The sequence below is a fragment of the Crocodylus siamensis genome, chromosome 4 (assembly GCF_052110815.1).
Source record: "Crocodylus siamensis isolate JL-2025a chromosome 4, ASM5211081v1, whole genome shotgun sequence".
NCBI lineage: Eukaryota > Metazoa > Chordata > Crocodylia > Crocodylidae > Crocodylus > Crocodylus siamensis.
The window spans coordinates 209,118,790-209,133,767 of record NC_143398.1 but is presented as its reverse complement, the minus strand read 5'-3'; the positions used below and the strand labels follow the sequence as shown (position 1 = coordinate 209,133,767).

The window sequence follows — 14,978 nt, the reverse complement described above, 5'->3', positions numbered from 1 at the left end:
TGCTTTTGTCATCAAGCTTCAGTCAGGCTAAAGTATACTTCATGTAAGGGAGCAGTGGGTCTTAGCATGAAGAAGAAAGTGGCAGTGTGAGGTATCATCTCATTGACTCCCTATTTGTGAATAAAAAGATGTTCTCTCCTGTACACCATCCCTATAAATTGGGCTGTGTCAGTCAAGATGAGTTCTTTCAATTATAGAGATCTGGCAGACCATATCAGATCCTTTACAATACCTGTGAATATACCTATGGGTATATAAAGACACTGGGATAACACAGGTGTACCCAGAGGTATCACAAAGTTGCTTTATGCCTGGGGCAGCCATGATACACATAGCAGTGCTAGCTGCCCCAGTGGTGTAGTTAGCTGCCATTCTGATGGCAACTATTTTTGTACCCCCGCCAAATAAATGTGACACTTGAAGCTGCTGCCCCAGTCCCTCCCCCTCAGTTACCCTGCTGGCTGTACTTGATGAGTGATGACCTAATCTGGACTGCAGAACCTCTGATACTGGCATGACACAGAAGAGAGAACTCAGCTGGACTGCCATAGCCCAAAATGAGCTTCAGGGCAAACAGGAATATCATTTTATCTCTGAAACAATCAGATTTTGCATAGAAATCACTAAATACAATACAATGGATGCATCTACATGTGCAATTAGGGCAAAGAAATAAACTCCGGTGCAGTTTGAGCCAGAGTTTATTTCTCTTGGGTGCAGCATTTACACATATACTCATATTGGGCTGAGGCAGAGCAGCCCTGGGCTGTCAGGTGACCCTGGGGGGCTCTAGGTGGCAGCACTGGGTGGAGGGGCTGGCTGGGGGCACAAGGGTGCTACAGTGTGGGGCTAGCTGACAGGTGGCTCCCACACTGTAGCACCCTCATGGCCCAGCCAGCCCCAGTCACTGCATTGCAGTGGCATAAATTACTCTGCAGTAGGATAATATTTGTCCCAGATGATACTATCCTATAGCAGAGTTCATTAGTTTACTGCACCGTAATATGGGCACACATGTAGATGGTGATGCTTTACTGCAGAGTTAATTAGTCAGCTTCACAGAAAAGCAAATGTGTAGAGGCACCTAATGAATACAGAATTCTATAGTGCAATTTATTATAGAATTGCCTCTCTTACTTTAAAAAACACAGCAGGAATTATAAGAGATATTATGTAAATAGTATGTAATCGCTCTTTTAAATGCACCATATAATGGTTGAAAAAATTATTGCTTTCATATAATATTTTCATTATCATTTCCTCAAGTTCAATTAGGATTGTTATACTACTTTGTATAAGTTGTGCTTAAGATACCGCACTTGCAAACAGTCAAATGTATTTAATAATTATATTGGCAATGTCTCCACCACCATATTTTAATGTCTAGAATAAAGGTGTCAGCTTCTAAAATACTGTAGCCAAAATCTTGTAGAAGGCTAGGCATTACAGGTGAGAATATTTCACCCCTTTTCTGCTGTATATGCTGAAGCCAGGCACCAGTGAAATCCTGCAAGGACTCAAATAGTTTAAAGGTAGCAGTATGCACTAACTCCACCAGAAACTTCAGAATCTTTTGGTTCAATCCAGTATTTTCTGCTTACATATATGTTTCTTGATCTCTGCCATAAATCTATTAAGCAGTTCAAGAAGCAAAGAGACCTACACTACTAGGTCTCTGCTGTCAAGGCAGGTGAAGCGCCAAGTGAGTCAAAAATGTAATTCCTAGTTTCAAATTTTGAGACGACCCAATCCGTGCAAGAACCCAGTTTTAATATGTCTGCATATGCTTTCTTTTAAATATACAGCAGATGTGCTTTTTCTAAATGCTACTATTTTTTTTTTATATATTCTTTTTTTTATATTTTTAGTGTCCTTACACTAGTTTATAATTCAAGGCTGTCAGCTATATTGCAACTTCCATGTCAATTCTCTTACAATTTAAAATAAAAGGGAAGAAAACAGACAAAAAAAAAATACAGACAATAAAAATAATAGCTCACCAGGGGATCAGTCCTATACCATGGAAACCAATGGAAATTTTGCCATTGATTTCAACAGCAATAGGATGAAAGCCTAGATCTTTACTCTATTATATCCCTTGGATATAAATGATACACTGTGTTGGTATTCTCTACTTATTGCAGACTAATGGATTTAATGGCAAAAGAAAACTAGTTTCCACAAAACTATGCAACTGTGCATGACTACTGGTTTCCCATGCTTTATGTGGTTTCTGTATGTGCGAATTTGCTCGTTATATGCAAGGTATTCACTCTTATGCCATTGGTGTGATGGAAACCTGCAGTCAGCTGCTTTGTGCGATGTATTGTGGGAGTGATGCACACCAAAATATAGTCTCCTGTGTGTACCTGTGCTCCTCATTCATTGTCTGTGACACGTGTTTCTGTAGTTGCTATTCCCATTATGATAGTGCCCTGTGCTTATGTGTACTGTCTGCTGTTAGTGAGTACCAAAGTTGTCTTGTAAAAGTGGTAGAAATGGGTCTGGGGGCCAGTACAGTTGAGATCTTGGAACGTATCCCTATTTGTTACATTGTAAAGTAGGTTCCCTTTATGTAAATTTGAGTTATGCGCCGTTTTCCAGGAATGCATGTACAGCATGAAGAAAGGGAAATCTGTACAGGTTTGAGTTCATGTAAATTAAGATGCTCAGAGTATCATGACATGCTGATATGATGATGATGAGATCTAAATATATAAATCAGAGTCAGTTTTTTTAACTTTAAAAGTGCTAAATTTACTAACTTTTCTGGCAGAGGAAATACATATAAACTGCAGAAACTGAATGTTTCCTTCATTTGTTTTTTTTGTATCCTGTTCCTTTTTACAATGCTCAGCTAAAAATATTTCCACACTGTTTCTTAAACAGCAGAACAATGTTTCCATACACAGTATTTTGTTTCATAAAGCTCTTATATATCTTGTGAAAGCCTCAGAACATATACACGATAAAAATGCAATCTGCAATGTGGATTGCAATATGAAAGTGATAGCAGTTTATAGCTGTTATAATGACTTACTTTTTTATTGATGTAGTATGGGTCCAGGTCCTCCAAGGGCTCAGACACCATTCCTGGAGGTATGTCTCCATAAATAAATGGGAGTGACTTTCCTGCCTCCAAGTCACTGTTTGGCTTTGGGCCATTTTCATCGTCATCGTCTTTACGATCTTGTTTGGACTGTTTAGCCTTTTCTGCAGCAATGCGTTGTTCAATAGCTGCAAGAGACTCTCTAGTGAAGAAGTGGAAGCTGTCAGGTCCTGGTGGTACAAGCACTGGCTCCATCTTTTCATCCTGCACATTTTAATTATCATTTATTCTCCTGCATAAGAAAATGCTAAAAGGAAACAGAAAAAGAGGACACAAACACTTTAGAACAATCAAAGAAGAAAGAAATAGCATGTATTTGATACCTCTTTAGTTTATGCTTGTATGTGAACATTCACATATAAAATATTGAATATAATTTAAATACATTCACACTGAGAATTTAACTAGGAAATGTGAGCTTTTTAAAAGGCACCAATATGATTCTTACTTTGCCAGTCATAAAAGTTGAAATAATTCTCTATTCTAGAAATTGCATCTTGTTTTTTTGCTCTTAATAAGCAAACGTGTTATCTGAGTATAACCAAGGAATCTTTTATTGCAACTGATATTTTATTAATTATTTAAGAAAGAGTAGAATCCTCTGGGAACATATTGTTAACAATAAAGGGCTGAATACATCCATCTTTACACATACAAATTCTCATTTGACTTCAAAAAGATCACTTGTACCTAAATTCTGCAGAATCGTGACTTGGACAAATAAAAGTGTCTGCATTATTGTGGAAAAGATCAAAATTTTAATTATCAAATTAAATGTTTCCTAAGACTATTTGTTCAATAATTATTCTAATTAATAAAAACAATAGTTTCTGTCATTTATGCAATTGCTATGTATGCTGGTGCTTTATTCAATAGACATTTATAATTGAAGAATTTTAAATGATTTTAATATACACAGTATGGAGCTTAAAAATAAACATGGCAATAGGCAAAATCACTGTACAATAAAACTGCAGACCCTGCATCTTTTATGCTGGTGAATTATTTTTTTTCTTGTAACAGGCACATTGTTTAACTGCATTTGGGCAGGCAGTAGCATATATCCCTCCTATCAGAATGCAAAGGGATGTCTGCAATCATTACCCATTGGTAGACAGTTCTCCGAGAAATGACTAGCCAGCTTCTGATGGGGGTTTTAAGAATCAGTGCCAGACCTAATAAATTTTGAAAGAATGGCAAGAGATAAGGAATGGCAGAGAAATGAGAAAGCAAGCGATGGTCAGAAGAGAGACAGATAAACAAAGGTGACAATAAAGCATAGGTTGCAGAATGAAGCTGAAAAAACATGAGTTAAAATGTGATGTAAAACAGAAACAGAAATAATGGCAGATCTAATGGAGAACACCAGTTAATGTACAGTATAAAGAATTAAAAAGAAAGGCACTATGGGAAGGAATGTTAAATTAAAAAGTTGCAAGACTGTAATGTCCTCTTTCTGCTCCATGTATGGAACCAATAATCTGAAGGGTGAAAGGTTAAGTCAAGCCTGCAGGACCTGAATGTGAAGGTGCAGGAAATCTAGGCACACCATGTCATTTATTTAGGTTACAAAGGCAGCATGTTTAGTTGTTTTCCTTATGAGTGAACTTAAAAGCAATCCATACTGTATCTTTAAAAAATATCCATATCTGCATGATTATCTGTAACTTTCCTTTAAGAAAGTGATGTCTTGATTTTTCTCAATAATTAATCACAATATTATCTTCAGTATCACTGCACTCAAAATGAATAGAGAATTTTTATTTAGGACATGTTACCAATTAGATTTGATTCAGTTAGTTTAGATTTAGACAAAAAGACAATCAAGAATAACGTTTCCTCAGCATTGTATCTTTGAGCTTTGTGCCTAGACAAGAGGGGATTAATACAGTGTCACGGAATAAAGCATGTGAAAAGGCAATGTTGGAAATTTTGGGATCAATGATGCACCCCCAAAGATAGACATGAAACATACTGATCAGCTATTAAGAATTGATCAGAAAGTGGAAAAGATACTGAAACAGAAACCAAGACCAAGTAATTACTTGAAAAGAAGGTCACTATGCCTATCCTTTTTTTACTGTGTGTGTGGTTTTTTAAGTAATTGCTTATTTAGCTCTTCTTACAACAAACACTTTGAAGGAACACACAGCTTCTGTAAGGTCCTAGCTACATGTACACACTGCTACTCTGGTTGGCTTCTGGAACATGGGAACAGTGGGTAATAGAAGACTTACAAGCTATTTAAAGGAATATTATTCTATTCTGCCAAAATTACATGACAAGGTATTACTGCTAAAGGTGAATATCAACATGTAAATGAGGGACTTAAAAAGAACAAGTGCTCAATGTCCTTGATAGGCTTCTATGGCTAAAATATATATGCAAACTTGTCACTTGATTCAATGAATTTCTTTTTAAAGCAATGTTGAGAATTCGGTTATGTAACTTGTTATGCCTTTATGTTTGTATAATATTACTTTTAATCTCAGAGGGTGATTGTTTTTATTCAGTGAACAGACAGCATAAAACATGCTTAGGTTTTTTTAAACACTTGACCTCCCAGATCTGTAGTACTGAAGAACATCAGGGTGAGTTGATTCAGGTTCTGTTTCTCTCACTAGGTGAGTGTTGGTGCTAAATGAAGCAAATGCACATTCAAAAGGAACAGATCTGGGGAGCCACAAATATTATTCTTGTGGTTGCTACTCTTCTACTGGCATGAGCATGTGAAGCATGGCCTGAGGAGTCAGGTTAGAAGAGATGGAATTTTTCTGTTTATTCTTGTTGTCAAGAATAAACTGTTCAGATCTTGGCAGAAATGGTAACATAATTCATAGTGGCTGTTGTCACAGGGTCACGCAGGTGCCCTGTTCCTAGGAAGGAATAAGGGCTGCTGAAGCTCCCTGAGACGGCACAGGTGGTGGTTGCCGGAGCAACCAGGCTGGTCACATGGCCAGAAGGGGGCAGGGCCATGCCTTTATAAACAGCCCAGGCTGGAGCCTTAGTGAGCAGTTTCCTTTTGGCCACTGTAGGAGCAGGAGAGCTGGGCAGAGTAGAATTGGTTGTTGCAGCCTGACCACCCAAGCGGCTACAGCATGGTGAGGGTGGAGAGGACCCTGACTGAGAGGCCTTTGCGAGGGAGCCAGGTGGGCTTAGATCTTATGTTATAGCCAGGAGGCTTATTGTTGTGTTTCAGCCATTTGGCTTATGGTTCTGTTTAGTTACTGTTACACCAGAGGATCAGGAGAGGCTGTAGGGGAAGGAGGAGGCCTCATTTAGGAGTGCCCCAGTAGAGTGGGGGTGCTCCCAACACTGGAGTGTGGTGCTGCATTGTGGGATGTACTACCCCAGCCCTGGGGAGGGGCACAGTGCCAGTGAGGGCACTGTAGTTGGGGTATAAGACCCCAGCCCTGAGAAGGGCAAAGAGGATTTTGTGGGCCAGGCACGGCTAAGGCCACCTGAGCCCTGCTGCAAGGAGCACCAGTGAGAAGCCCGAGGGGCTTGTGTTAGGCTCCAAGGGGAGAGCCACATGAGAAGAAGCCTAGGGTGGGTGCTACTAGAGAGGGGAGCCCCACGAGGGGGTGAGTACAGAGGGGAGCCCCACAAGGGGGCAGGTTTTAAGCAAGCCCCCAGGAGTGGGCATATACTATTGATAGAAACCCCAGTAGGGGTGTGGACTGAAAAGGATCCCAGAGGGGCTCCCAGTGTCAGGGACCCTGAAGGGCCAAAGGGGCCTGGTAAGGCTCTGGCCGCCTGAGCCTAATTGGATACAGATTGTTAACCAGAGCTCAGAGAGGCCAGGCAAGGCTCAGGCCACCTGAGCCTAATTGATACAGATTGGGGGTACAAACCCAGAGGGGCTAGGTAAGGCTTAGGCCACTGAGCCCAGCTGGGAAGAGTACTGTCAGTAAGCCCAGTAGGGCTAATCAGTTGTACAGGGCACTGGTTGTGTGACAAGCCCAGGGGTGCCAGGGAAGGTGCTTTGGTGGCGTCCCGGGCCCAAGGGCACTGGGCAAGGCGCAGGTAGCAATTGGACCTGACAATGTCCAGAAGAGCGGTGAGGTTTGGGGTGTGCTAAAGGGGAGGTAGGAGATGCACAATGCCCATAAGGCTGGGGTGCACTGAGTCGCCTCATATGGAACAAGGGATAGTTCAGCATAACACCGCATATTAGGGGATCAAAGGCAGCCTCCTATAGAACCAGATATCATCAAAGATGTGGGGTGCGAGATAAGAGGGTGCTGGATTGCCTAATTGACACGGTAGGGGGTGCTAGTGGCATCACGGCCGCTCCTAGGCCCCACTCCATGACAGCTGTGTCTACACATGCATTAAAGCCAGTTTAAATTTACTGTGCAGTAAAAGGGAATAGGCTGGTGTTTACATGTGCAGGCATTAAAGCACATTAACACTGTGTGTGGACTGACTTGGGACTAAAGTCAATGTTACTGTACAGTAAGGTATCTACATGTGCATTACTGTGCAGTACATAATTGGGTGTAATTTGATACCTGCATAATACAGGCATAAATTTGTACTCAAGTCAGCATAAGTCACCATATTTACTGTGCAGTATGGATGTGCATGTTTAGATGCATGCCTGTACTGCACAGTAATTTCAGTAAATGCACATGGGTAGATGTGCCTGCTGGTGTCTTCTCTTTTTATACTCTTGTACAATCACTAAATATGAATTTGGACACCACTAGGCATAGACCTAAACACCACTGCTAGCATTACATACCAAGAGACACAACTACTTTTATGTACACTTCTCCAAAAGAGAAACTGGAAAGAGGAATACTGTGGGAATACTATATACACGTTTAAAAATATTTGTTCATTTGCATTCTTATTGCACTCTTCTCTATAGAGAAGTGCCATATTTTTGGGAGGTAGGAAAATAAGTTGTTTTTTTTTTTTCCTTGAATAAAAAACAAAAACTAGGTCAAATCAAAGAGAATGTGAAATATTAACAGATATATTAAACAAGAAAGCAACACAAAATGAATGTCTGCTACATTAACTAATGCATTTCTATTTGAATTTCAGAAAGCTTTTCCTAAGTGCCTGCACACAATCTTTCCCCTTCCTTTTCTCCTCCAGCAACATAAAACTGATCACTAGGGGAAGATTTAAGCAAGAAAAAACTGTTGCAGTAAGCAGAATTTAAACCTTGCCCTTTACTTTGCCCTTACTCTAGGACACAATTATGTTTTTCACTTTTAGAAAAAATTAACATATCAGATCTCCTAAAACTTATACTATGTACCATTTTGGAAAATAGTCAAAGTAGCATTAATATTCTGAATTCATATGACGCTTTTTATCAGTAGATCTTAAAGAGCTTTACACAACAGGAGGCAAGCATTTTTCTAAATGGGACTAGAACAGTAATTTGCTAAGATTCACCATCAAGTAAGTAGCAGAACAAGGAAAGGAATCAATCTCCCAATTTCAAGTCACTCATAACCTGGAAGACAACAGTTACCCCAAAATAAAATGAAGTGAATCATTTACCTGTAAAAGGTATTCACAGATATTACTATAGCGCAACATTAAGATGTTACTTAACAAGAAATTGTGTAACTAATAATAATAACAGTTATGTTTCACTTAAAATAAATGTTAACATAAAAATTGTTACAATAGTTTAACAGTTTTAAAAAACACTTTATAAGCATTAGTTAATTAATCCTTACAATATTCACATGGGATAAAATGCATATTCTTATGCCCATTTCACAGAAAGGCAATTGAAGCAGCAAAGGTAACTGCCTTATCCTTATACAATGAGCCAAGTGGTATAGATAGGAATAGAATAAATAATATGTCATACCACTGTAAGACTTTATATAGTGCTAAGACTGTGAAGGGAAGGGAAATTTAATTCTCATGAAAGGATTTATGAATTAAGTACTATTAATGGGTTGATAAAGGGATGCTTTCAGCTTTATATACTGGTTCAAGGTCAGCTTGGTACTTTCTGGAAGACAGTTCTATCTGCTGATTTGTGAGTGGCTCCTATATAATTCTAGGAGATGAGGAGAATCAGTCAAATACTGTTCTTTTGATATTACTCTCAACATGACTAAAGGCTTGCCTGTACTAGATCATTTGCATGTGGTTAAATACACTGATCAAGCACATTGTCCACCCTGTAGTTTGCAGTGTGGAAACAAAATTGCAGGTACAACATTTAGTCCTAAATAAGTAGTGTGCTGAGATAAATTAGCCTGCTCTATGCTACTGCTCCACAGAGAAATTCTTTGTGTCCTGCTAGAATATACTACATGCTCACCTTTAGAAGTGCTCTCTGAAAAACTGAAGCTCTTTGGTGGGACACTGCCTGTACTGGACCTATTTTCTGGATATTCAGCACTTATTACAAAACACTACCATAGTTAATACAACCACGTGTTACTTTGCCATTAGAAGGAAACAAAGATACCTTAAATTAAGACAGCATCACATAAGGAAATAATGGATCATTTTAAGGTGATTTTGTAAAGGATCCAGACACCTGAAAATGCCAAATTTGTACATGTCTAGTCTTTATACTGGTATCTAAAATCCTGTGTTAAGGCAATAAATGATGCAGAGAGAGAGAGCATAGAGCACCTCAGGATGGTTTCATAACAGTCTGCATGTTCAGTAAAAGCTACCTAACTTTGCATAAAGCTGACTCAAGTTAGGAGATGCCAGTAGTACCCTACTCTGCTTAACATAAGAACCTAATGTTTAGTGCACTTGGCCCAGAAGTGAAGACTAAGATTACATTTTCTCCTCAGTCTGAGGGAATTTAAAAAGAGTGCCTTAACCACCAAGCAACAGTCTATTCTAGGTGATAGTACTCTAAGCTCCTGCTGTTGAAAACATGCCACCATGCAGATAAAAAAAGTCCCGAGATTCATTGGGTGTGAGAGAGAGGCAAGAGTGAGCTGACTGGAGTCAAGTGGCTAGGGCACTTGGGAAGAGGTTCCAACATGCAAGACCATTTCTGTAGTTTATCTTGTGACTACCTGAGAAGAATCGGTTGCAAATGGTTGAATGTAGAGTCACAAGGGTTAGGGCAGAAGTTACACCTAACCCGGTTTCATAGTTAGTAGGGTCAGAAGGGACCCAAGCAGATCATCAAGTCTGCCCCCCTGCCATGGCAAGAAAGAATGCTGGGGTCAAATGATCCCAGTTAGGTGAATACCTAGCTTCCTTTTGAAGACCCCCAGGGGTGAGCACCACTTCCCTTGGAAGTTGGTTTCAGCTCCTAGCTGCCCTGACTGTGAAGTAGTGCCTCCTGATATCTAATCTGAATCTGCTCTCAGTCAACTTATGGCTGTTATTCCTTGTTACTCCCGATAGTGCTCAGGGGAACAGGGACTCTCCCATAGGCTGCTGGTCTCCCTTGGACAGTTTATAGATGGCCACCAGATCCCTTCTCAGCCTTCTCTTGTGGAGGCTGAACAGGTTCAGGTCCCATAGCTTCTTCTTGAAGGGCCTGCCCTGCTGCGCCCTGATCATGCAAGTGGCCTTTCTCTGGACCCTCTCAATGATGTCCGCACCCCACCTGAAGTGCGGCACCCAGAACTGGACGCAGTACTCCAACTGCAGCCTGACCAATGTTGCATAGAGGGGGAGAATCACCTCCTTGGACCTGCTCGTGACGCATCTATGGATGACATCTATGGAAACAAGGTGTGGTTAGTCTTCCTGACCGTGTCCCCACACTGTCAGCCCATGTTCATCTTGGAATCAATAGCAACTCCAAGATCATTTTCTGCCTCTGTGCTGATGAGAAGAGAGTTCCCCAGCCTGTAGGCATGCTACTGGTTCTTCCTCCCCAGGTGCAATACCTTGCACTTGTCAGTATTGAATCCCATCCTAGTCTCATCCACCCACCTTTGTAACCTGTCCAGATCTAGTTGTAGCCTGTCCCTCCCTTCTAGCATCCCCACTTCTCCCCACATCTTAGTGCCAGCTCCAGCCACACCCACATGTGGTTTAAGTGATCAGAAACTGGTTTAAACCTGTAACAGAACAGAAGTTTAGTGCACATAAACCAGATTCAAAATGGCTGAAACTTGTTTAAGATAAACCTGGTTAAATGTAGTATCAGACTTAAGTGATTTAGGTCAAACTGGTTTATGGAACTTCTGTCCCATACCCCTTACTGGTTCAAGTTAAATCACAGTCCCCTAGCATCCCAGCATGCTTTGCAGCCCTTGGCTGTGCTGGGCTGTGCTGTCTGCTTGAGCAGAGCAGGGTTGGCCCTGCCCCTCTGCTCCCTAGTTGGAGCAGTGAGGGCTGGCTGACAAGGGGGTAGGCCTGGGAAACCCAGCTGGCACAGCCCAGTCTGCCTGGCAGGGGCAGAAGAACCACTGCCTGACTTTTCCATGCTGGAGTGGAGGGGGCAGGGGGTGTGGACCAGGGGGAGGGAGGGTAATTAAGCCCACCTGCCGCCTTTCTCCCACCCACATGGGACCCCAGCCCATGTCTGCCCAGATTTCCCCCCTGCTCACCACTCTAGTGGTAGGGGGCATGGCCAGAGCCCACCCAGGCAGCAGCCTCAGGTGAAGGGGGGAAAGGAGGGGATTAAACCCCCCATCTCCCTTCTCTCCCATTGGCATGGGGACCCCAGCCAGGGTCTGTCTGGCTTTCTCCCCACTTGCACGGTGGGGGGGCATGAATGGATCTGGCCCAGGCAGCACCTCAGGTGGAGTGGGGCAGGGAAAGAGATTAAACTGCTATGTCTTCTCTTTCTCCCACTGGTATGGGGACCCCAGCCAGGGTTTGTCCAACTTTTCCCACCACTGGCTGCTTGCATGGCAGGGGATGTGGCCAGAGCTGGCCTGGGCAGCAGCTGCCAGGGTCAGGGACACACCCACAGTACCAGCTCCAGCCACACCCACACCCACACCATGTGACCAGCTAGTGGGGGGGAGGGGAGAAAGTAGGGCAGATCCCAACTGAGGTCCCCGTATTGGTGGGAGAGAAGGGAAATGTGGGGTTAATTCTCCCCCCTTCCCCCCCTCCCCTCCCCTCCATTTGAGGCACTGCCTGGGCTGACTCCAGGTATGTCCCCTGCCTTGTGAGTGGCTGGGGGTGGGAAGAGACTAGGCAGACTCTGGCTGAGGTTCCCCTGCTGGTCAGAAAGAGGGGAGATGCGGGGTGGGCTGCTTCACCCTTCCCCTTCTAGGCACACCCTGGCTGGAGGTCCTGCAGGCCAGGGTGGGGGTTTAAACTTCTCCCCAATCATACTTACAGGCTTGCCAGGGCCTGGCCACACCTACCCCAGCTCACTTTCCCTCCAGCCTTGTGGCTGCTACTGAAGAGAAGGGAGGGCTTGCTTTAGCACCCCCTAGCTTCTAGCCTGAGCCACTGCAGGCATGTAGCTGCATTTCCAGAATCAAAAGTGAATGTCTGTTCACTTGCAAATCTGTTCAAGTTAAGCCAGTTAGCCTACCCTACAAAGATTGAATCAATTCAGGCTCAGGCTTTTTGAATGTCAGTACTTAGCCATTAGGCATGCCTCAGACCAAGTTCAGAAATCCAGGAGACGTCTTTTATATTCTGACCTTATTCCCTCTAAGCCACAGGAAGAAAATATAAATGTCAGCCTTTCAAACCAGATGACATATTGGAAGAACCAGAAATCATGACATGATCAATCATTTTTAAAAATAATTATCTTATGGAGTCAAGATTTGTTTTGTGAAGCTGAGTTCTAGGCCTCGTACAAGTAGAAGACGGTTGTTTCACCAGACAAGGTTCTTTAAGTAAATGTGATAGCTTTTATTAGAACAACTAAATAAAAGATCTAATTAAAATATCACATTTACCTAAAGAACCTTGTCTGCCTATGTCCTTAGACCAACATGGCTACAACCAACATCCCTATTTCATCAAAGTCTGTAAATATCATGACATTTTCCTTTTGTGTTTATGTGGGCTCTCCATAAAAATACAATTAACCCTTATCAGGAATAGCCAAAGTTAGTTCTGTGGTTATTCTAAAACTAAAATCAGGCTATGCTTGATGCTGTGGTTTGTTCATCACCCATAGGAATACGTGGAATATTGTTTAGCTTGCTAAAGCATTTTGCATAATATACTTTTATAGCACTTCATTCATCTGTATCAAACCATAAGTGTCGTGTTTTGCTTTTGATTAAAAATTAAAGAGTCTGTTTCTGCTCCCAGTTATATTGGTTTAAATCAGTGGAGTTATTCCTAATTTTGAAAGCTGAGTACAGATTCAGGTGTACAGTGACTGCAGTAAATACATCCTATAGAAAGCAGAGAGGATACATTAGTGACATAAACCACAAGGTGGTTGATCCACCTAGCAATGATATTTAATAAGGGAGAATTGCTGGACTGTTATCAGGCAGCTCCACAATACATTGCTTATTTTTTCTTGCATGTACTCTTTGACAGCAAATGACTGTAATGGAGTGAAGCTGTACTTGAGATGTTTTCAGAAAAGCACTGTGTGCTCTCATTCAGTTAAAGCTGGGATACCCTCCTATTGGGTATTCAAAATAGAATTCAGTACTAATTTTGTTAAACAATCACTGCAAACAAAAAAGCAAACTTGCCCCAGCAAACCATAGAGCAGCCTTCTTTTAGCTAAAAACAAACAGAAAAAGAGTGAGACTCTTTGCTCTTGATTTTTTAAAAATAACACTGATACCTCAAAATTTAATGTAAAGTTACCTTAAGACCAGAGGAGTTCTTTTACTGGAGCATAGCTATGGCTGGGAAACAGTAAGTAAATATAGAGCTGGGTTGGCTCCATACCCTGGAATAATATTAAAAAGGACACAAATAATATTAAGCTTGCACATGATGTTGGTGGGTCAGTTATCTCTACAATGCCCTGACTCTTGCTGCTCTCAACTGGTAAGTGGGAAGAGCCATCTCCAACAATAAATCATGTCACCAGGAAACTTGAAGGGATGCTGCTAACATCAAAACCTAAACAATGTCCAGTTTGACAGATATAGTAGTGTTATGTTTCTTACTAATCACAAGTGACTCATTTCCCCCTTAAGATTTCCCTGAACACCCCTGGTGGTCTTCTACCACCCCACGCTGGAACCAACCAGAAAAATCATCAAACAGCTACAGCCTAAACTTGACAAAGATCTGACCTTGAAAGAAATATTCTCAGCTCCTCTGCTTCTGGCTTTCAAACAACACTGTAACCTTGCCCAATTCATCATCAACCCCATTGTCCAACAGACATTAAGTTGGACACTGGCTTGCCTTAGCAAGAAATGCTTAAACTGTCACCACATCTCCACTAGGACTATAATCAACACCCTGTGTAACAAAACCATTAGAATCTATGGCTCCTATACATGCCTTTCCTAAAATGTGATACACCTGATCCAATGCACCAAATATACTCATGGCAACTACATGGATGAACAAATAGTATCTATGCACCAGAATGAACTCTCACTAAAAAAATATGGACAGAGACACACATACACCATTAGGAGCACATTTCTCAAAGAACACCCATGCCCACTCTGACCTCATTCAAGGGAAATCTACCTAACACCTTTACAAGGTGAACTTGGGAACAAAAATTTATAAGTTAGATAGACACTAAGGGCATATTTACACAGTGCTCTGGGGGAGACATTCTAATTAAAGCACTGCAGTGTCTTGTGTATCAGCATCCTTGCATTTCACAATAGTGGTGGGGGTACTTGAATTAAAGCTTGTTAAAAGTGTTTTAGTTCAAGCTCCCTTGCCACCATATTGAAGTGCAGGGATGCTGACACATGAGATGCCAGAAGCTGCTGGAGTGTGGTAATTGCATGCCAGAGCAGCCTCTGTGCTCGTGTCCAGGCACACT

General features: G+C 41.7%; 1 protein-coding gene across 1 annotated transcript in view; it reads right to left on the bottom strand.

Annotated features, from left to right (window-relative positions):
* The window catches only part of LOC149867521 (sodium channel protein type 1 subunit alpha), a 176,689-nt gene that overhangs the window by 130,962 nt on the left and 30,749 nt on the right, over positions 1-14,978 (bottom strand). The window contains exon 3 of the mRNA XM_090045575.1: positions 3,041-3,356. Coding sequence (XP_089901701.1) covers positions 3,041-3,304 — 264 coding nt within the window. The 5' untranslated portion in view covers positions 3,305-3,356. The remainder of the gene's footprint in view (positions 1-3,040; positions 3,357-14,978) is intronic.